This window comes from Cherax quadricarinatus, chromosome 11 (assembly GCF_038502225.1).
Source record: "Cherax quadricarinatus isolate ZL_2023a chromosome 11, ASM3850222v1, whole genome shotgun sequence".
NCBI classification, from domain to species: Eukaryota; Metazoa; Arthropoda; class Malacostraca; order Decapoda; family Parastacidae; genus Cherax; species Cherax quadricarinatus.
In genome coordinates this window covers 46,096,439-46,118,880 of record NC_091302.1, presented here as the reverse complement: position 1 = coordinate 46,118,880, position 22,442 = coordinate 46,096,439, and the positions used below count along the sequence as shown (strand labels likewise).

General features: G+C 41.6%; 1 protein-coding gene across 1 annotated transcript in view; it reads right to left on the bottom strand.

Annotated features, from left to right (window-relative positions):
* Positions 1-22,442, bottom strand: part of LOC128687633 (peroxidase-like) — a 50,100-nt gene that overhangs the window by 10,968 nt on the left and 16,690 nt on the right. Inside the window, exons 2-11 of the mRNA XM_070084068.1 lie at positions 13,569-13,760; positions 12,767-12,887; positions 9,303-9,474; positions 8,259-8,423; positions 5,811-5,938; positions 2,983-3,128; positions 2,532-2,746; positions 1,953-2,126; positions 1,110-1,309; positions 822-1,005 (exon numbers count right to left, since the gene is read on the bottom strand). Of these exons, the coding sequence (XP_069940169.1) occupies positions 822-1,005; positions 1,110-1,309; positions 1,953-2,126; positions 2,532-2,746; positions 2,983-3,128; positions 5,811-5,938; positions 8,259-8,423; positions 9,303-9,474; positions 12,767-12,887; positions 13,569-13,760 (1,697 nt within the window). The remainder of the gene's footprint in view (positions 1-821; positions 1,006-1,109; positions 1,310-1,952; positions 2,127-2,531; positions 2,747-2,982; positions 3,129-5,810; positions 5,939-8,258; positions 8,424-9,302; positions 9,475-12,766; positions 12,888-13,568; positions 13,761-22,442) is intronic.

The window sequence follows — 22,442 nt, the reverse complement described above, 5'->3', positions numbered from 1 at the left end:
AGCTGGGACTCGACTCTCACTGTTGGTCACAGCTGGTGACAAGCTGGGACTCGACTCTCACTGTTGGTCACAGCTGGTGACAAGCTTGGACTCGACTCTCACTGTTGGTCACAGCTGGTGACAAGCTGGGACTCGACTCTCACTGTTGGTCACAGCTGGTGACAAGCTTGGACTCGACTCCCACCATCTTTGTCAGATGATGAGCTTGTTACTGGCTCACCACCCCTACCCCTCCTTACCCAGGTATGTTCTATACTCCATTTATAAAACGAAAGATCGCTAAGTGATACTGTTCCGAGATGTTTATGTGAAAGGAAATCCAGAGGAGTACGAGTACAACGCCTTCCAAATATTTATTTCACAAGCAGGTTGAAAGACGCGTGAGCGTGTTTCGGTCCTGGGACCTTCATCACTACTAAAACACAGAGATTAAAAGGACGGTATATATGTCCTAGTGTTTACTCACGTGCCTTTTTAAACCAAATGGGAAGTACAATGCCTGCAATGTTTGGGATATTGGCAGTTTGGTGGGATATGTTGTGTATATTTATACGTATATACTTCTGAACTGTTGTGTTCTGAGCACCTCTGTAAAAACTGAGTATGTGTGAGTAAGGTGAAAATGTTGAATGATGATGAAAGTATTTTCTTTTTGGGGATTTTCTTTTTTTTTTGGGTCACCCTGCCTCGGTGGGAGACGGCCAACTTATTAAAGAATGTGTCTGTATCAGTTACAAAGGTTTGTACCACATTGACAAGACTAAGAGGTCGTTCTGGGGCAGAGGGAAGAAATAAATAAACAGAAAAAAATATATATTTACCAGCCATGAAACAAGGTAATCCTTCTCTGATGGTCTCACACTCCATGACCTGTAAGTCAGCTGGGAGGAGGTCACTCTCCTGCACTCTGAGGAGACCACCACGAAAAGCTCTCAGCTGCTGCTGCTCCGAGACACTCGATCCGTAGATGTTAGATCCGTCTAGGAAGTGTGTGACCTGGTTCATCTGTCAGATAGAGATGTAAGTGTGGTGAAGTGGTGGGAATGCTGGTGAGAGAAAGTGAATATTGAAGAGGAAGTGTAAATAACACCAGACTTCATCTTGCTTACCTGCTCAGCATAGCCTAGATTACACGGAGTGTTGCGGGGAGCCAGCATAGACCTGACGAAGTTCATGCAGCGGCGTCCGGTCCCACCGAAGAAGGGGTCATTAGCAGGCACCTCGATGGGGAAGCAAGCGGGATGGAGGAAGGCAGAGTCAGCGAAGTCACGGTCGTTGTTCGAGCAACACTGGATACCACTGTTGTTACCTGACCAATCCAGAGAAGCGCTTGTCAGGTTTACTTTATTTAACACACACACAAACGGTTCAGGCTTAGTTCACATAGTTATGGATATTCTTCAGCTATGTTACGGTAAATAAGGTATAATTACAAATCGGTTGGGGATCTAACCCATGGCAAATGAGTTCTAAAACTCACTGGCCAGTGCGTTTACCACTGGTTCATGCTGGCTTAGCAATTATTATTATTATTATTATTATTATTATTATTATTATTATTAGCTAATCCCGTAGGGGTCACAGCACCTAGAGGCCTAACAAGATTCATTTAGATATATTTTTATACATCATAGGAATGTTAGCATGGGCCGCACCGTGACTTGATGACTGTAACATTGTGCTACCAGTATAGCATTTATTAGTCAACAATCTTTTCTATCAGAAAACACGCAGACTTCATTTTCGACATTTTCTTTGTCATGGCTGCCTCATTCTGCACTCCTCTCCGACGGTTCCACCTTCATTGCTAACTCTTTCAAGGAATTTTGAATTGAAACTAACATATTGCGCAAACTATGATTCTCATTACGCACTCTTACTAAGATTCTAGTCCTCTAACACCTAACAGTGGGGTATTTCACACGGGTTTAGCGCTATTACTTAATACTCACCGAGTCTGTTGATGGGAGTGTGGGTGAGATCATGGTCGATAAACTGACCCATCTGCATCATAGAGATGGTAAACTCTAAGCTGGGTCTATCCATGTCGCCAATGATGCTGGTGGACACAAGTCGTGCAGAAGGAAGATTAGCACCAGTCCGGCTCATTCTGGGCCGCGACAGACCTGCAAGCAGAGAAGTAATTATTAGCAAATATGTTAATAATATGTATTTAGATAAATGGTTCAGAGAAGTAAGGGGGTGATGAATTAGACACTTGTGCAAAACTTGGGTATCTTCAGTGTAGAAATGTTTATCCAGCCAGTGGCTTCCTCAGTCCTGTACTGAGAAGAATGGGTGAAGAGCAGAAGGAGTTTGAGGTAATCAGTCCCTCGGCCTTGGAGTTGGTGAAGAGCACCGTAGTCTGTGAAGATTCGAAACGACTACGGTGCTCTTCACCAACTCCAAGGCTGAGAGACTGATTACCTCATCTTTTCTATGTAGTTCATCTATCTTCCAATTTTGTCCTGGAACATGTGTCTTATTCTTCATCTTGTCGGTATTGTATACCATATATGTACAACACTCACCATCACTGTATTGTGGAGGACGTAGCCTCTGGAACGTTGTCCTGGCCTGGCCTATTATGGGATTGTTCAAGTTGTTGCAGGCGCCGTCAATTCTGCGGTAGTAGACGTCTGTCTCCTGGCACACGGGGTTCACCTGGCAGGTGTTGGCGAAATTGGTGTTGGCTACGTTGATCTGTTGCAGACCATATCCTGCCTGCAGGGAACTCAAACGAAAGCTGTAGGCAAAAGGCAAAATGTTAGACGAGGAAATGGCCTTTTACTTGCTAAATTTCACAGACAATCTTCCTGCGGGTACATTGCTGCCTTTAATTTTATGTTAGTAAGTGCGTAAGTAACAACTGTCCAATCTTTATAAGTTAACTACTGATGAGCACTGAAGTAAACATGAGAGTTCTTCAGTGCCTCATATTGTATCAACAAGGATTAAAAATCACTCGTAAAGGAAACTCACTTGTCCCTGAGTTCTTCTGAAGCGTGAACATGAGCCAGAGCAGCATTGTTAAGATCAAGAGCCAGGGGAGATGTCCGGAAGAACTGGAGATGGTGGTAAGCTGGGTCACGAACGTTCGTTAGCTCGATGTCTCGCCTTTGTAATTCCTGTGACAAGAGAATACATTGTGTGTGCTTGCTCTACCTGCAGTCAGTGGTCAGTACGCTGAGGTCAGTGGTTACGAAAGGTTATCCTGTTCTAGCTGTCTGGGGGATTAGTGTGGAACAAGTCGGACCGAAACGTCGTCGTAAGCTTCTCTCTTTTATGTGCGGGTTATTTGTGTATGGCTTGTTGTAGTGTTTTGGAATCTCAGGTTGAAGTGTTAAAGGAGGAGGTTCTACTTCTCCAAGAGGAAAATAGGAGGCTGAAAATACGCCTAGATGGATTTGGGAGTGAGTGTGAGAAGGGTGGAGTCGGCGTGGAGGAAAAGGTTACCAACAGTGAATTGAAGAGTGGCATCCGCCTCAAGTGGAATGTGATCTCTACTAAAGGTAGAAGTATCAAGATAAGGAAGCTTAATAGAGAAGATCTGAAGGTAGGAAATCGATTCTCTATTCTCCAGGACGAGTGTACTTCAGTGGTTAGCGAGGTTTAAGGTACCACTAACTGCCCTGCTAATGAAGGTTGTGGTTGTGGGTTACTCATAGGTAAGATATATGGACCATGGTGGTGGAGTGGCAATGTATGTCAAAGATAATTTAAATTGTTGCGTTAGACAAAATATAAGATTAGAAGCATTGGACATAGAATCTGTTTGGCTACAGTTTTTCGAGGGTCGTGACCTTGCTACTGGCGAGTCACAGTCGATCTACCTCAAGAAGTATCCCTTCGATCCCCGTCGGGGAGGGGAATCTATAACGTACATAACAGCGCCTCTACTCTTTCACGATGCTTGCCCATCGTGTAAAGATCAGGCCAACCAGTGGAGTTATCAGTGACTCCACCAAACTTGCCCTTGCTGCCGCTGTAAAGACCTTCCTGCAGGTTAAATTTACAGCTATCCACTTGTTGAAAGACTCCTTCATTGTCGTCTGTACTGACGATCTTGAAGCTTCTAACCCCTCAGGGAAGGTTCCTTGATGTTGGTGAGGGGCTCTTGATTTAGGGAATTGGATCTGTGCTCCAGTTCCCCAAATTAAGCCTGAATGCCTTCCACATCCCCCCCCCCAGGCGCTGTATAATCCTATGGGTTTAGCGCTTCCCCCTTGATTATAATAATAATAATTGAAGCTTCTAAACTGATGGACGACACCGTTATAAAGATTTAGTGACCGACAGTTCACCGTTTCTCCACCTTTTCTGCTGGCGAAACTTTCTGTTTTTGTCAAATGTTTGAACAAGATCATAACATCCTTATCGACTGATGACCTGAAGACCTCAATCGAAGAACAAAACTCTTGGTCATCGACTGACAACATCACCAAGATCCCAAATACATCTTCTATGATCAAGATCACCTTCTCCAACATCGATATGGCTACCAGAGTACTTTCTGATGGCCTAGCAATCTCCTACTACCATATTAATCCACGACAAACAGAACCAGAACGTTTCGCTCACGTCTCTCCCTGCTGGAACTGCTATTCATACCACCATTCAACGACCGACTGCCCCATTAAAGACAAGAAATTCTGTTCCAACTGTGGAAAAGAAGGACGCGATTTCAAAGCCTGTTCCAGCACCAATGCTACACCAACCTGCCTCAACTGCAAGGGCACTCTTCATACCCTTGCAGCCAAATGCCCTCTAAGGAAGGAAGCGCTGACTGAGAAACTCAAAGAAGCTAAGAAGAGCAGCCCAAAATCGCCGACATAGGCCGCCATAACTCACCCAAGTTCTGGAATTCCTCAAGCCTCTTCGATTCACTTTTGGAAACAAGACAAAACTTTACTACCTCTCTAGAAGCATCTTAAGAGATTTGAGAATGGATCTCCTACAAACCTACCACCCTATTCGCGTCAAACAACACTACCAGTATGCTACCCTCTGATGTTCTCTGCCTGCCCTGTCCTGCGACTAATCTGCTGTCAGCTTGTCAAGTCTGCTGACATCCAACTTCCACAAAACCAACGAAAATGAGCCTGCTGTTCCTATTTCTGAAGTCTGTTATTAACATGACTCACGAAATCGTAATGACACGAGTTTTGAGACTCTCTGACTGCGGGTTCAAATCCCGCCCGTGATATGTTTTTTTTTTCTGAAGTCTGTCCCACAATCGCCTAGCTGCTGGGAAGCTCCCGCTCTTTTTCTACGGCTAACAACACTCCTCCCCAACGCTATTCTTCGCCTGTCCCGTCTTCCCCGCTCTCCCCATTTGCGACTTACCTATACTTTCTTGATCTTGATCTTCAAATAAACTAGTTGAGCTTATTTCTTCACGTAAATATTAATTATTAACTGTTGGGGCAAAACATTAATTCTCTGTATGATTGGTATGAGTGATGGATTAAGTTGTTCTTGTAAGATCAAGTCGTATTTATCATTTCTAACTCAAGCTTAAGAAGAACAAAATATTGAAAGAACAAGAAACTGAAAAAAAAAATCAAAGAAAAAATTGAAAAACAAAAGAAATTTAAGAAAGAACAAAAAATTGAAGAAAAAAAATGAAAAAAGAACAAAAAAATGAGAAAAGAGCAAAAAAAAAAAAATGAACTGACTGAAGAATTGGAAGCAGAAAGAAAGAGAAGTGAAATCTGTCTTTTTTAATTCCAGGTAGGAGCTTAAACAGAGTGACGAGCAAGGTCTTTACGAAGTCAGAGACGAGAAACAGAGTAAATACAAGTATTTACCTCCTCCAAGAGTTCTATCTTCTGCACCTCCAAGATACCCAGCTTGAGAGCCTCTTGGACGATGATATCACTGAAGCCCAGGGGAGGAAGTTCAATCACAGGTTCGGTGAACACCTGCTGCAGGTTTCCTGACGAGTGAAATGTTCATCGAGTATACATACACAGTGGCGGACCTACATATTTTTAGTCCTGAAGCCTGAACTGTTATGGTGTCACCTTCACAAAGGCTAGGGCTGCATGATACTTTAATAACAATTAATTTTTATCATTAATTTTTATTTTAACTATTATTCTGTAATGAATTACACTATATTATTAATATTACTATCTAAAAAAAAATCCTTCTCATACAGAAGACCGAAAAATTTTAAGCAATGTGGACTAAAGTCGCTTCTGGGGCCCTTCCAGGATTAGGGGCCCTGAAATTTAGGCTTCATTAGTTTCATAGCAGAGCTGCCCGTGATTGAGAGTAACGTCATTCATTATATTTGTACGTTAATAAGTAAGATACATGTGCAACACTTAGGTAACTTTATTCTGAAAAGTTTCGCCTAACAGTAGGCTTCTTCAGTTGAGTATAGAGGAGGCAACAGAAGCAGTAGATGTGTAAAGGCGATGTAATCAGTCCATAATTATTGTTCCAGACTATGAAGCAAAACTCTTTTTGCAGGTTGAGGGACTGATCACCTCAATATTACGTCTTCAAGGGTGATGGACTGCTAATATCGTCTTTACATCTCGACTGCTTCTGTGATAAGTGGTTTTGAGAACCGACAGGTTGAAGATTGAGACACTTACGTAACATATCGGAATTTTTACTGAAGAAACGTTTCGCCACACAGTGGTTTCATCAGTCAAATACAAAGCAGAAAGGTGTACGGAGAGGAGGAGTTTGAGGTAATCAGTCCAATAATGGATGGTTCCACTGTGATCCCGCCTCCTGCTTCGACTCACGTGACTGAACACATCGATTCCAAGCTGAGGGACTGATTACCTCAAACTCCTCCTCTCCTTACACCTTTCTGCTTTGTATTGGACTGATGAAGCCACTGTGTGGCAAAACGTTTCTTCAATAAAGATTCCCATGTGTTGCATAAGTGTCTCAATCTTCTGCTGCTTCTGGTACCTCCTCTGTACGTGACTGAAGAAACCTACTGTGTAGGCGAAACGTTTCGGAATAAAGTTACCTAACTGTTTAACATGTGTCTTACTTATTTTATATGTAAACAAGAATGGAGTTACTTCAGAGAGATTAGAATTAAGGTACACGAAAAAATGAAAAGAAACAAAGATTTGGAGAAAGAAACTTTTACAAAGGAACAACGAACAAAGGTAAAAAGGATCCATATCGCTTCATCATGTTCGAAACAAAGCAAATTTAATGTAAAAGATAAAATATAAACAATAGGGGATTTAAACCTGGAACAGCCAGTTAAAATGGAGGATAGACAAATAACTCGCACATAGAAGACAGAAGCTTACCACGACGTTTCGGTCCGACTTGGACCAATTAGTGTGACTTTGTAAATGGTTCAAGTAGAATCGAAACGTCGTCGCAAGCTTCTCTCTCCGAAGAGTGGGTTATTTGTGTATTGTTCCAGTCACGGTATTGTGACTTGTTGTTCACAATGGATGACACTGAGATATACAAAGAGGATCTAAAGATGTGCTTTATGCTGACACAAAAACACAATGACAAGAACCAGATGAGACGGCAAAACAGGTTTTACAAGAATGTGCACAGCTGGAGTATTCACTCCGGATTATTTTTTTGTGTGATTTTATAATAATTAGTAATCTGGAAGATAAAACTGACACTAACATCCATAATGCTGGTATATACTGAGAGTAATACGTATTCATGGGGAAGCGGTATGTAGAATCCTTCAGTAGCATCAAGAGGAATTGTAAACAAAATAGGAACGTTATATACTGAAGATGTTCCTGTAGCTAGAAATAAATTCAAATACTGTGGAACCTCGGTGTTTGAACTTAATTGGTACCCAGGTGGGGGATGTTCAACTGACTTTTCCAAAAGTCTCTGAGAGTCATGTCAGTGTCAGAGGTCACTTCAAAGCACTTTTGAAACAGGACTTTCCTGTAGAGTTTTTTTACAGCTGAATTTTTAAAAAGCCGGTGCGTTCGGACTCCAGAAAAACGTTCAAAGACCGAGTCAGTTTTTTTTTTTTCCGAACAAAATTGTTCGGACCCGGTGTGTTCGAGCTCTGGTACGTTCGAACAGGTAGGTTCCACTGTACTTTATTTATTTTATGTAGTATCCAAATAATGTAGTTTACATGTAATAAAATATTGTTAGGCACAACAGAAAGCCACTAGCATGCTGTGCAGTTCAGATAAACAGTATTTATTCAGATCATGTGATACAACACAAAGAACTGAATAAACTAGAGACAAATCACTGATGAAAGAACCAAGACCTAAACTCACTGGTAGTGGGTGGTTCAGGGCAGCAGACGCCCACAGCACCACCAAAGATGGAACAAGCAAGCTGTGGCTGGTTCTCCACCTCATGGTAGCAAGGTGCACAACGCACCAGTGGTACACACTCGAGACCGCTAGGACACACGCTGACTCCAGGCACGTCTGGCGTCACTGTGGGAAGGTGACGAGGCAAGGATGAGAATAAATTTGGAGAATTTTTAATAACAGGTTAATGTTCATGGTTTGAAATTAAGACTAGAGGTTGATTAAAAGTGATTTTGATGTGCTAGTAATGTGGAAGGACCTGAGTGGTGATGAAGATGCGTTGTGTCTGATATCTATAAGTCACCATCTGAACATCATCCTTCACATGTAGATGTGCAACTTACAAGTGTACATTAAATACAGTGTATGTGTATGGTACGATAATTTGAAGCATTTAGTTATGTACAATTTGGTGATCTACAAATACGATTCAATCAAAAAATATTTAATGGAACGAAAGGATAAATATTTATTCGAGTTAAAAGAAACCACAAGAATTTTTGAATCAAGTTGCTTCAACACTTTCTAACAGAGGCCACCGGATTTCCTTTCATTTTCTCAGTATTAGAACAACTGTCTCCTGCAGATACAAACTCTTTTTTCATAATGTATATTGGAAACCTAATGACTTAATATGTTTAAATAGCGAAGCATTTGGCCATCCTCCATGCTGTGACTCCCAATAACCCAGTAACACCAAGGTATCCATTTACTGATTGCTAAACAAGGACACAGGGCGTGAAGAACTGGTGAACAGAAATACAAGACATAAACAACTGTGTCCATACATCGCTCTTTCTCGAGAATTAGAACCCAGGATATTACTGTTGTGAATCATCCTGTGCTATTAATGTGTGTGTATGTGTGTAATATGGACAATCCCCGTGTGATCACATAATTTTCTTACGGTGAGACGGCTGGGCAGAGTTACTGAATGCTGCGTGTTATAGGTCTTTATTACACTTTTTTATATATAAAATAAACTATACTAAAACCGAAGCGTACCTCCGAAGAGATGTGTGGGTTGCTGGAGGGGAAGGAGATGGAAAGGTACTGGGGTGACCTGATTTCGGAGGCCAACCCCAGGTATCAGGAAGGGCACAGCAGGTGCCTGAGAACGGGTAGGGCTGTAAGGTACGACGGCCCTCGTCGACACTGGTATCCGAGAAGCCTGGAACTACAGAAGTGTGCATTAAACAAGTGGCTAATGTACTGTGGTTGTGAAGCAGCTGGTAGATCTGAGGTTCTCACCAGGCTCACAGCTCTTAGTTGAAATACAAGAACCTAGGGTTTAATAGACTCATTGTGCGAATTATGCTGCGTATGCTTGCAGATATATGCGTATGCTCATTAATAACCCACAGGGAGACAGAAACTCGGGAGATTAATTGATCTGTATTTTTCGACCCTCTTCTGATATCCTCTTCCGCAGATCTGCTGAAAGTATATATTATAAATGTATATATATATATATATATATATATATATATATATATATATATATATATATATATATATATATATATATATATATATATATATATAATGTCGTGCCGAATATGTAAAACTGGTCAATTAGCAAGAACTCATTTAAAATTAAGTCCTTTCTGAAATTTTCTCTTATACGTTTAAATATATATTTTTTTCATTGATGTAATGTAAAAATTTTCAATTTTGCACCAAAAGAATCTTAAAAAACTTACCTAACCTTATTATAACAAGAACAATTTATTTTAGCCTAACCCAACTAAATATATTTTAGATCTGTTTACAGTAATTTAATACTAAACAAACACAGTGAAATATATATTTTTCGTTAGGTTCAGAATGATTTTGGCGAAATTATTGCATACACAAATTTTCACTTGTCTTATATGGCAAGATGAGCGTTGCTATTTAAGCCAAGATCGTAAGTTCTGCCTATTCGGCACGACATATATATAAAGAAAAACGAAAGTTCCTCCCTTTCAATTTAGTAATATATACAGGAGAAGGGATTACTAGCCCCTTGCTCTTGGCATTTTAGTCGCTTCTTACAACACGCATGGCTTACGGAGGAAGAATTCTGTTCCACTTCCCCAGTTTTTGACTGTACTATTCCCGCAACTAAAAACTCACCTAATTTGAACGACCCATCACTGATATTGTATAATGAATGCTTATCATGCTTAATAATTGCCGATTCTACAATATTCCTTTCAAGCCAAGAGGAACAAGGGAAGATGACGCTTGCTTCCTGCCAATTTGCCGTGTTATTAGATGCGTTTTTAGTTGAGGCAGTAGTACACAGTCAAGAATTGGGCTCTTATACGAATGCAATTGATTGTCTTAATTGTAGTGTTACACCGAGGACTTAGAGCCTGTTTTTCTTGCAGTCTCTGAAGGTTGAACCAGAGTTTGCCTTAGAATCATGTGGGATGAATAACTGTGGCTGTCTCTCTTGTAAATACAGATGCATCCCTCTTTAAATGAGTTTATTTTAATGAGCCTCCGGTTTCTTTGTGTAACTTTTATAAGTCTCCCCTTTAATGTTCCCGTTTTCTCGTCCCTTTAAATGGATCCGCTTTCTCGTAGATGGTTACTCCATAATTGCCAGTGACTTCTATATTACTGGCAATATAATTATGTAGTATGTAAAATCATTTATATCATAGCGGAGTCTGACCGAATTTTGGATTACTGCCACGTAGCTCGATAGCTAGCGCACTCAGCTCACACACTGAGGTCCGGAATTCGAATCTTCCGTAAGGCTAGAAAACATTAGGGACGTGTTTCCATAAGACACCTGATGTCTCATATTCATCCATCAGTATAAAATGGGTACCTGGGTGTTAATCGACTGGTGTGGGTCGCATCCTGGAACAAAACTGACCTAATTTGCCCGAAATGCTCAGCATAACAAGCGGCTTTCTATGCAGTACTATGTCAGTGATGTCAGCTATGGTCTGTATACCTTGTACATGTACTTGCAGAAATAAAGATATTATTATTATTATATTATTTAGGCTACTGTTACAATATTAATGCTTGTGGGATTTTTCTAATGCTATAATATTTAACCTTCTGACTATGGGCACTGGTATGCCTTAGGGGCATTTCCTGTTCCCTTCTCTCTCTCTCTCTCTCTCTCTCTCTCTCTCTCTCTCTCTCTCTCTCTCTCTCTCTCTCTCTCTCTCTCTCTCTCTCTCTCGCTCTATGGTGAAGACGTCCTTTGGAATAGTATTTGGTTGGACATCCTCCTCTTTGCTGCAACTCTGCAAGCTCCTGATGTGTTGATTGCAACACGAAAGGCTTAGAGCTATCATGCTACTTATATATATACATATATATACATATATATATATATATATATATATATATATATATATATATATATATATATATATACATGTATATATATATATATATATATATATATATATATATATATATATATATATATATATATATATATATATATATAAAATGTATATATATATACATATAATGTATATATATATCCTATTCTTGCGAGTATCTTTATCATTGTAATGAGATTTAGACAGACTAGTTTTAAAATCTTTTTTTTTAACTCGCTATAATTCCTCACCCTGGAGCTAACACTTTACATTCATTCCCTTCAAGCGTTATTTCCCATACCTGATAAATTTCAAGCTTGGTGAGCCATATACTCTATAAATTCCAAACTTTGTATATTATGTGACCCATCATTCATCTTGCTATATAGATCACGATAACTACGCATTACAGTGTCTCTTACCGAGAAACGTCACCTCAACTTCTAGCGCACTCAGCTCACACTCTGAGGTCCGGAGTTCGAATCTCCGGCACGGCTGGAAAACATTAGGGATGTCTTTCCATAAGATACCTGCTGTCCTTGTTCACCCATCAGTATAAAATGGGTATCTGGGTGTTAGTGGACTGGTGTGGGTCCATCCTGGGACAAAATTGACCTAATTTGCCCGAAATGCTCTGCATAATAAACGACTTTCTATATAGTAGTATGTCATTTATTTATTTATTTATTTATTTATTTATTTGAACATGATACAGTGAAGTACAAAGGAATACAGTTATTACATTGCAACATGCCAAAACCCCTTGTATGCAGAGCATTATGGGCAGGCTTAAAATAACTTCTTAAGATTAACTAAGCAATGATATATTCAGTGGTAAAAACATTATTGTAAACAGATAACAATTTAGCACAAATGAGTATTACAAAGACAGGTCATATGGTCATTTACTGTGTTGCTGAGCATTCAGTAATGGAGTATTCTGTTATCAGCTATGGTCTGTATATCAGCTATGGTCTGTATATCAGCTATGGTCTATATCAGCTATGGTCTGTATATCAGCTATGGTCTGTATATCAGCTATGGTCTGTATACCTTGTACATGTACTTGTAGAAATGAAGATATTATTATTATCATTAAACATTACCGGCAACATTCATAAAGGAACTTACCGATGGTGTACCAGCGAAGGCACCCGGACTGATGATAGCTCCAGCTAGGGTGCTGGAGGCATGGGTGGTAGCCACAGTGGGGCGCCCCGCCACTACTGTCAAGGGTATGTCACCGTAGCGTCTGCAGAGTGGGAAGGAGGAAATGTTGTTTGGACTTTGATTTTTAGGAAAAAATCCTGAGATGGGTATTATTCATATGACGACCTTCTCAGTAGTTCACCAAGAACATCTTAAAATTGTCGCAGCTAAACAGTAGCGTCCTTGACTGAGGGTCACAGGTTTAGCGTCCGTGGTAGAGTACTTGACTCTTCACCGCTGACTTGTGGCTGCTGAAGAGGTGTGCTGAACTAGTAATATACATGTGTGTGTGTTTTCTGCCTTCAAATTTTATGTAGCAGGAATCTAACCATAGCGGGTTATTAAAACATATGAAATAGTACTGTGCATGAATATAATATTAGGGTAGCCTTTCACAACATTCATCCTTTCTTCCCTTTACTCTCAAGAGTTCATGGGCTCAATTCCCACCCGTTCCGTGGTTTGTTTGTAATCGTGTTATTACGATTTTACGAGTCATACAAGAGATACTTTCCTACTCCAGCTTTTGTCAGAGTCTGACTCTGTCAATATCTGTATACAATGATGCAAGAAGACTTGCCCGTGCGTCCTGCCTTTTCTCCAAGTTAACTCTGGACCTTTCCGTTGTGAACAGGATGTTCTAACCGTTTATAACATCAAAACCGCTGGAAACTTTAAAAGAGTTTTATATACCAGTGTAGCTGGTGTGTCCCTGCTGACCCACCTGTAACTGGGATGAATGTGACGAGTGTCTCTGTTATCATCATCTGGGCCCTCACTGAGCTCATCATCTGAAGCCCTGACATTGGCTTTCTTCTCCTCCTCCTCCTCTGCAGGCTTGTTGCTGCTCTCTTCCTCTGTTTTCTTGGCAGCAGTGAACCCAACCAGAAGGAATAACAGCGTGACTGTTATGTGACTGAAACAATAACAAAGTTACTATTATGTGAACGAAATTATAATTATTAGAACTGCTGGACAGCTATACAAATGTTATTATAGATAGCAGCAGCCCTAAAGTCAACTACAGTAATAATACATCAGCTCCATCCATCTACACACACACACACACACACACACACACACACACACACACACACACACACACACACACACACACACACACACACACACACACACACACACACGCGTGCGTGCGTGCGTGCGATCTAGTTCTGGTTCTAGGAAATTGTCAGCGGTCATTGTGCACCATATAGTCAGTGAATATTCCTACAAGAATATACCAAGGTTTCCAGAGATTGAAAAAAGTGATAAGGTCAGAAGAGTAGCGTAGCCAAGTGTGATAAAGTCCTCCCCCCCCACTTTTTTTTTCTCAAAGACAAACGAGCGTGTAACCGCATACACACACACACACGCACACACACACACACACACACACACACACACACACACACACACACACTCATACATACACACACACACACAAACACACACACACATACAAATATACACACACATACACACACACACATGCACATACACACACACAAATACACACACACACACACACACACACACACACACACACACACACACACACACACACACACACACACACACACACACACACATACACACACACACACACAATTTTACACAAAGCTGCATGCAGGAATTAGAGCATCCTAACAGGATAAAAAAAAATGGGATCTCACAAGAGAAAACGTAAAGGCAAGGGAACCAAGGACGGCTTGTCTGAAAAGGTAAAATGGGTAGAAAGGCTCAAGAACAAAATGGACCAATAAAAAAAAAGTTAAATGAGCTTTGCAATAATATGTTAGAGACGCTATCTGCAGAGAGCAAGAAGTGAGAATCATGAGCTGTAGCTGCTGAGACAAAGAGACAGAGACTGGAGGAAGAAATGGATGTGCTGAAGCAGGATATAAAGATGAGGTTCAAAAGGAGCAAGGTGACTGAAATGGGAACATCAGCAGGCAGTGAGGGGACTGAAGGAGAGGATGGAGCTAAGAAGTGTCTTGCAGCAGTAATATCAGGCCATCAGGGTGTCTGGGAGGTGATTAGGGAAACATCGAAGGAGATGCTTAAATCAGATCCAGATATGTAGGGAAAAGAAATGGGAAGAAGAAAGTGAGAGGTCAATAATTATTCATGGCTCCAGGAGGCTCAAGAAAAGACTTATGATGAAAGAAAGCATTTGGAGGAAAAAGAGATTAAGACCATCATTGCAATAAGGAGAGAAGGACATGTCTCATGTAGAAAATTTTCACAGAATTGGAGGGTATTCGAGGGAAAAAGTCGACCAATCAAACTGACATTCAAGACAGAAGTGGTACATAACAGGATACTACAACAGAAGCCACTGTTAAAAGACTCAAGAATATCAACGAATGTACTTCAGTCGAGACAGAACACGAAAAGAAAGCGAACAACTGAGAGTGAGAGGAGTGACAGGAAAGGTCAGCCTTAGGGGGAACATCAAACGCAAATGCTTACAGAATCCTCTCAACCCTTGTCACCACATATCAACCAAACACAATAACCAGGAACAAGCCAAACTTCATAGACCCCACCTCCCCCAAGCACTAATTTTACAATCATGGCAGCCTCCCATACTTTGCTTTGCCTCCCACACCCCCAGCCAGCACCATCCTATTCCACCTCCCAAAATACAGTACTGGAAAGGAAGCTCAAGGTATGGTACACCAAAGCAGACAGAATAATAAGAGTGAGGAGTGGCAAGGACGAATAAGTGATGCATCCCCTGACATCATAGCACTAAGAGAGACAAAACTTACAGGGTTGATAAGTGATGCAATCTTTCCAACTGGATATCAGAACCTGAGGAAAGACAGAGAAAACAGAGGAGAGGGAGGAGTTGCACTGCTCCTCAAAATCCAATGAAGTTTTGAGGAAATGGGAGGAATGGACAGAGGGGAAGCAGATGACTTCATTGTAGGAACACTTCAGACTGGGGGTCCAAAGGTGAAGATAGCAGTGACATATAACCCACCACTGAACACCAGGAGGCCAAGACAAGAGTATGATAAGCACAATAGAGCAATGATGGATACACTAGCTGAAGTGGCCAGGAGGGCTCATATGAGTAGGACAACATTATTCATAATGGGGGGTTTCAATCATAAAGAGATTGACTGCGTAAACCTAGAGCCACATGGGGAACCAGAAACATGGAGGGCTAAGATGTTGGAGACTGTATTGGAGAACTTCATGCATCAACATGTTAGGGATACAACCAAAGATAGAGGAGAGGATGTTGCAACAAGGTTGGATCTTATATTCACATTGAATAGTTCAAACATAGGGGATATCACACACGAAAGACCCCTTGGCATTTGTGATCACGAAGTCGTGAGTTTTGAATATCTTGTAGAGTTAACAGTGGAGAATGCAGCAACACGAAAGGGACGAGAGAAGCCTAACTTGAAAAAAGGGGACTACACAGACAAGAAGTGCAGTAGGAAAGAGAACTAGAGGGAAAGACAATAAATGAGATGTTGGAACTAGTGAGCACTAAGTGCAGGGAGGCAGAGGAGTTCATACCAAAGGGTAACAGAAAATATAGTAAGACCAACGTGAGCCCATGGAGGTGTAAAGAGGCCAAAGCCAAGTGTGCTAGAGCATGGAAAAGGTAAAGAAAGAAAAGGACTCAAGAAAACAAGGAGCTGAGCAGAAGAACCAGAAACGAATATGCAGGGATAAGGAGAGAGGCCCAGAGGCAATACGAGAACGAGATAGCATCAAGAGACAAATCTGAACCAAAGTTGTTATACAGTCACATTAGGAGAAAAACAAAAGTCAAGGACCAGGTAATCAGGCTGAGGAAAGAAGGAGGGGAGCTGACGAAGAGTGACCAGGAAGTATGTGATGAACTTAATACAAGATTTAGAAAAGTATTCACAACACAGCAAACCGTGGAGGTAGAGTGCACCAGCAGGTGCTGGACGCAATACACATAACCGAGGAGGAGGTGAAAAAACTGCTGGTGAACCAAATACCTCAAAGGTGGTGAGCCAGAATAATATATCTTCATGGGTCCTTAGAGAGGGAGCAAAGGAACTGTGTGTACCGCTAGTAGCAATCTTCAATAAATCTATCGAAACTGGGCAATTGCCTGAGGCATGGAATAGTAAATGTAGTTTCAGTTTTTAAGAAAGGAGACAGACAGGCAGCGTTAAACTACAGACCAGTGTCATGGAAAAGATTATCAGGAAAAGAGTAGTGGAACACATTGAAAAGATTGGGCTCATACATGACAATCAGCACGGCTTCAGAGATGGGAAATCCTGTGTCACAAATCTAGTTGAATTCTACGATGAGGTAACAGAAGTAAGACAGGAGATAGGGGTGGGTAGATTGCATCTTTTTGGACTGCAAGAAGGCTTTTGACGTAGTACCACACGAGACTGGTGCAAAAATTAGAGGAGCAGGCAGGAATAAAAGGGAAAGTACTGCAGTGGATCAGTGAATACCTGACAGGAAGGAAACAGCGAGTGTTGGTACGTGATGAAGTGTCGAGTGGGGTTCCACAAGGATCAGTCCTAGGACCAGTGCTGTTTCTTGTATACGTGAAGGAATAGATTCAGAAGAGTCACTGTTCGCTGATGATGTGAAACTTATGAGGAGAATACAAGCGGGCGAGGATTAGCTAAGATTACAAGGGGATCTGGACAGACTACAAGTCTGGTACGACAAAGGCTCCTGGAGTTTAACCCCAGTAAGTGTAAGGTCATGAAGACTGGGGAAGCACACAGCAGACCGCAGACGGCGTACAGGTTAGGAAATCAAAGGCTGCAAACGTCACTTAAAAGCATCTTGGGGTAAGCATTATAACAAACATGTCCCCTGAGGCACACATCAGTCAAATAACTGCTGCAGCATATGGGCGACTGGCAAACCTGAGATTAGCGTTTAGACATCTGAGTAAGGAGTCATTCACAACATTATAAACCGTGTATGTCAGGCCCACACTGGAGTATGCAGCGCCAGTATGGAACCCTCACCTAGTCAAACACATCACGAAACTGGAGAAAGTGTAAAAATTTGCAACACTATTAGTTCCGGAACTGAGGGGTATGTTTTATGAGGAGAGGTTAAGGGAACTCAGCCTGATGACACTAGAATATAGGAGGGATAGGGGGGACATGATAACAACATAACAACATATAAAACATTGAGAGGAATTGACGAGGTGGACAGGGCTCGAATGTTTCAGAGATGGGCTACAGGAACAAGGGGACACAAGTGGAAGCTGAAAACCCAGCTGAGTCATAGGGATGCTAGGAAGTATTTATTTAGCCTTAGAGTTGTCAGGAGGTGGAATAATCTGGAGAGTGAGGTAGTGGAAGCAAGTTCCATACATAACTTTAAGAAGAGGTATGATAAAGATCATGGAGCAGTGAGAGAGTGAATTAGTATCGACCAGTGAAGAGGCGGGACCAGGACCTATGACTCGACCCCTGCAACCACATATAGGTGAGTATACACACACACACACACACACACACACACACACACACACACACACACACACACACACACACACACACACACACACACACACACACACACACAGACACACACACAGACACACACAAGAGGCCTAGTGTCTAATCGACATGTGCCTAGGACAAAATGGTAACTAACACACACACATACACACAGAAGGCGATGCAAACCGTTACAATTTATTATCACGTAAGAACATACCCATTGCTCCCTAATTGGCTGTCTACGTAAAGTGTAAATACAATACGTAGAACACCTTCTAGTTGACACTGAGCTCACACATTCAGTGTCTGGTTCGATCCCCGGCACGGGTCGAAATATTGAGGGCGTGTTTCCTTAAGACACCTGCTGTCCGGACACCTGCTGTCCGTATTCGCCTAGCAGTAAATAGGAACCTAGGTGTTAGCATACTGGTTTGGGTCGCATCCTGGAGGAGTGTGCTTCGGGGGTCAACGCCCCCGCGGCCCGGTCCATGACCAGGCCCCGCTTCTGGGGAGCGATTTTGGATAAAGTAGCAACGCTCTTCTTGCCAAATAAGGCAAGCGAAAATTTGTGTATGAAATAATTTCGCAAAAATCATTCTGAACCTAACGAAAAAAAAATATATTTCACTGTGTTTATTATTAAATTATTGTAAACTTATCTAAAATATATTTAGCTAGATTTGGCCAAATTAAATTGCTCTTGTTATAATAAGGTTAGATAAGTTTTCTCAGGTTATTTTCGTACAAAATTATTAATTTTTACATTAATATAAGTGAAAAAATATATTTTTAAACGTATAAGAGAATATATATATATATATATATATATATATATATATATATATATATATATATATATATATATATATATATATATATATATATATATATATATATATATATATATATATATATATATATATATATATATATAATTCAGAGATGCAAATCAGACATAAGTATATATTTCAGTTTAATTAGTTGCCTTGGTTGCCGTAGCCATGATCAATATAACACCAAAATGAGGTACTGTAACTCGTATCCCAACGTGGAGATGTTACGTATGCTATCTTGCACCAAATTAACCCCTGTTCATCTAGCTGTAAACAGGTGCCTAGATGGGTGGCATCGTAGAGGCTGTTAGTTCACCTTAGATGGGCTTGGGCTTGGTAATGAAGTGATACAAATTCAAAGATCTTAGACTGCAAACTGACTAGTGTAAAAACAAGTGGTGATGGTTTGACCTTGTTCTTTATGGGTGAGTGAGCAGGTGGGGGCGGGGATGACCAGCCACTCTCAGCAGAGTATAAACTAGAAACCAGGATATTGTTTAAAGATCTTCCAGTGTGGCTTGGGATGGAGTATGATCACGGGGAACCACCTCACTAAACGTGAGATGTCAGCTAATAATGTTACTTAGTTCTCTCTCTCTCTCTCTCTCTCTCTCTCTCTCTCTCTCTCTCTCTCTCTCTCTCTCTCTCTCTCTCTCTCTCTCTCTCTCTCTCTCTCTCTCTTTCTCTCTCTCTCTCTCTCGTGTGGTCTTTCATATAAAGATAGGTTAAGTAAAGTAGCTGAGAGGCCACGAGTTTTTGATTGGTGCAGGTTTTTCTTCGGCCTTAGATTTACATGGGATTGACTCTTCGACTGGCTTCTGCACTGGCAAGACGTACCTGCTCCTGCTCCTGCTCCTGGTTGGGAGGATCAGACCTCGACACTCGGCATTGGAACAGGCAAGAGAAGAGGAATTCTTCATCCCGCTCCAGGACTTGGTGCGTAGCTGGCTGCCTGCCCCTGGGCAGACAGTTGGCCTCTGCACTCTTGTAGCTGGGTGAAGTCTTCCCTACTCTATCCCTGCGATCCCCGTTGGGGAGGGGAACCTGTACCAGCGTCGTCTTCACCTACATGCACGATGAGCTACGCAAATCGTGTCAAGATCAAGCCAACAAGTGGTACCGTTGATGATTCAACGAAGATTGCTCTTGCAACTGCTGTTCAAGGAACACTGCAAGTTAAATTCAACGCCATTTTGTCTCTGAAAGAAGCATTCATTGTTGTGTGTCACGATGATGCTGAAGCAGAGAAGCTACTCACTACAGATGCCACCACTACACTCACTGCTCAAGGGTTTACTGTTATGTCATCTCCTGCCCTCAAGGCCAGGAAATCAGTATTCCTTAAAAAACTGGACAAGATTCTGACATCTCAGACACCTGCAGAACTCAAGACATCCATCGAGACGCAAAATACTTGGGCTACTGTTGACAGCATCACAAAAATCCCGAATGCATCGTCCATGCTCAAGGTCACCTTCACCGACGTTAACATGGCTGCCACTGCTCTGACTGAAGGTCTTGCTGTTTACTACTACTTCATCAGTCCAACTTACATCGAAGCAGAGAGATATCAGTACATCCAACACTGCTGGAACTGTTATTCTTACCATCATACCACCAAAGCATGTCCAGTAAAAGACAAGAAGTTCTGCACTACATGTGGTAGTGAGGGACACACCTTCAGTTCCTGCACCATTGCTACTCCACCACAACCATCGTGTTTAAACTGTAAGAGCAACGACCACCATACACTGGCAGCAAAATGTCCTACACGTAAGGATATTGTGAAGAAAACACAAGAAGCAGCAAAGAAAAAACCTACTAGCAACACACCAACGTATGCAGCAATTGCAAAGATCCAAGCTAACACTACAAAATTACTTCAAGCTACTACTCAGCCAGCCTCCACCATCATCACTCCTCCAGCATGTGACGTAACCAAGATCCACTACTGTCTCATATACGCTCACATGCAAAATATGGCTGTACCTGGATCTTTTAATTCGACCATCAACGAGTTATTTGCACTAAATAATATGCCATCATTCATATTCCCAGCATCTCCACCTTCGGAAGAAATACTCAAATTCACCAAGGACCTAATCAACACCTCTACGCCTGCAGCTCCAACACCATCAACAACTAGTGACGTCACTCCAACAACGTCCAATGAGAAGCCTCCATCGCCTCCACTCCTCAACGAAACCGACCAATCAGAAGCCTTTCCACCAGAAACATCCTCCCATTCGTCCATTGAAGATGAAATAGAAATAGAAAATATACATTCACCAGCTCCAAAACTACCATCCCAAGACCCAAGATTCGATACTGTACCAGATGAAGATGCCGACAAGTATATTGATTGGGGTGGAATATCCTTCTGTACCACAGCAAATTATCCTCAAGACATGGAGCCAGCTGAACTCAAATCTCACCTCATCCAAAAAACAGTCAAGTTTGTTGAACATGCCGCTACTGATTGTAAAACTGAACTTTCAAAACTTATAAAGCATACTGAAAAATTAATCAAACACCCTCGATATCGACACTTGTTAACTCGTCTCATGATAATTCCTCTCCAACAATTTAAACGTCTTGAAAATGGAACACCACTTACAACGGAAAATTACTTCGTAAAAAAACGCCACAATTCCAGATAACCACCAAGCCATTATGAAAAGACCAATCAACGTTGAGCTCCTCCCTTGTCGCCTGCAGCCACCAATCACCATCTAGAAGCAGTAATCTTCCATCCAGCAAGTTGCAGTCAGCTCCTACAGAGTTCCTGTTGTCTCTACATCGTCTTTCGTCATTGTTATCCAGGCTTAGCAGTTGGGTTTAGTCCTGACTCTTCTCTCTTCGACTCAAGACATTCCTCTCCCCGTCTATTCTTCGCACTGTCCCCACTTGCCCCTCGCCCCTCGTGGGTACTTACCTGTGAGTCCGATCCTGATCCTGACATGGGATTGTTGGCAGAGCGAGGGGAAAGGCACTGTATTGATAACTCTGCCTAGGCGGGACAAGAGTACTGCAGGTTCCAAACCTTATTCTAGCTGACACAAAATGTTTCTCCGTATTTCGCTCATTTCTGTGTGTTACTTAAAATTTTGTCCTAGGCACATGTCGATTATACACTAGGCCTGCTGTATGTGTGTGCGTGTGCGTATGTGTATGTGTGTGTATGTGTGTGTGTGTGTGTGTGTGTGTGTGTGTGTGTGTGTGTGTGTGTGTGTGTGTGTGTGTGTGTGTGTGTGTGTGTGTGTGTACTCACCTATT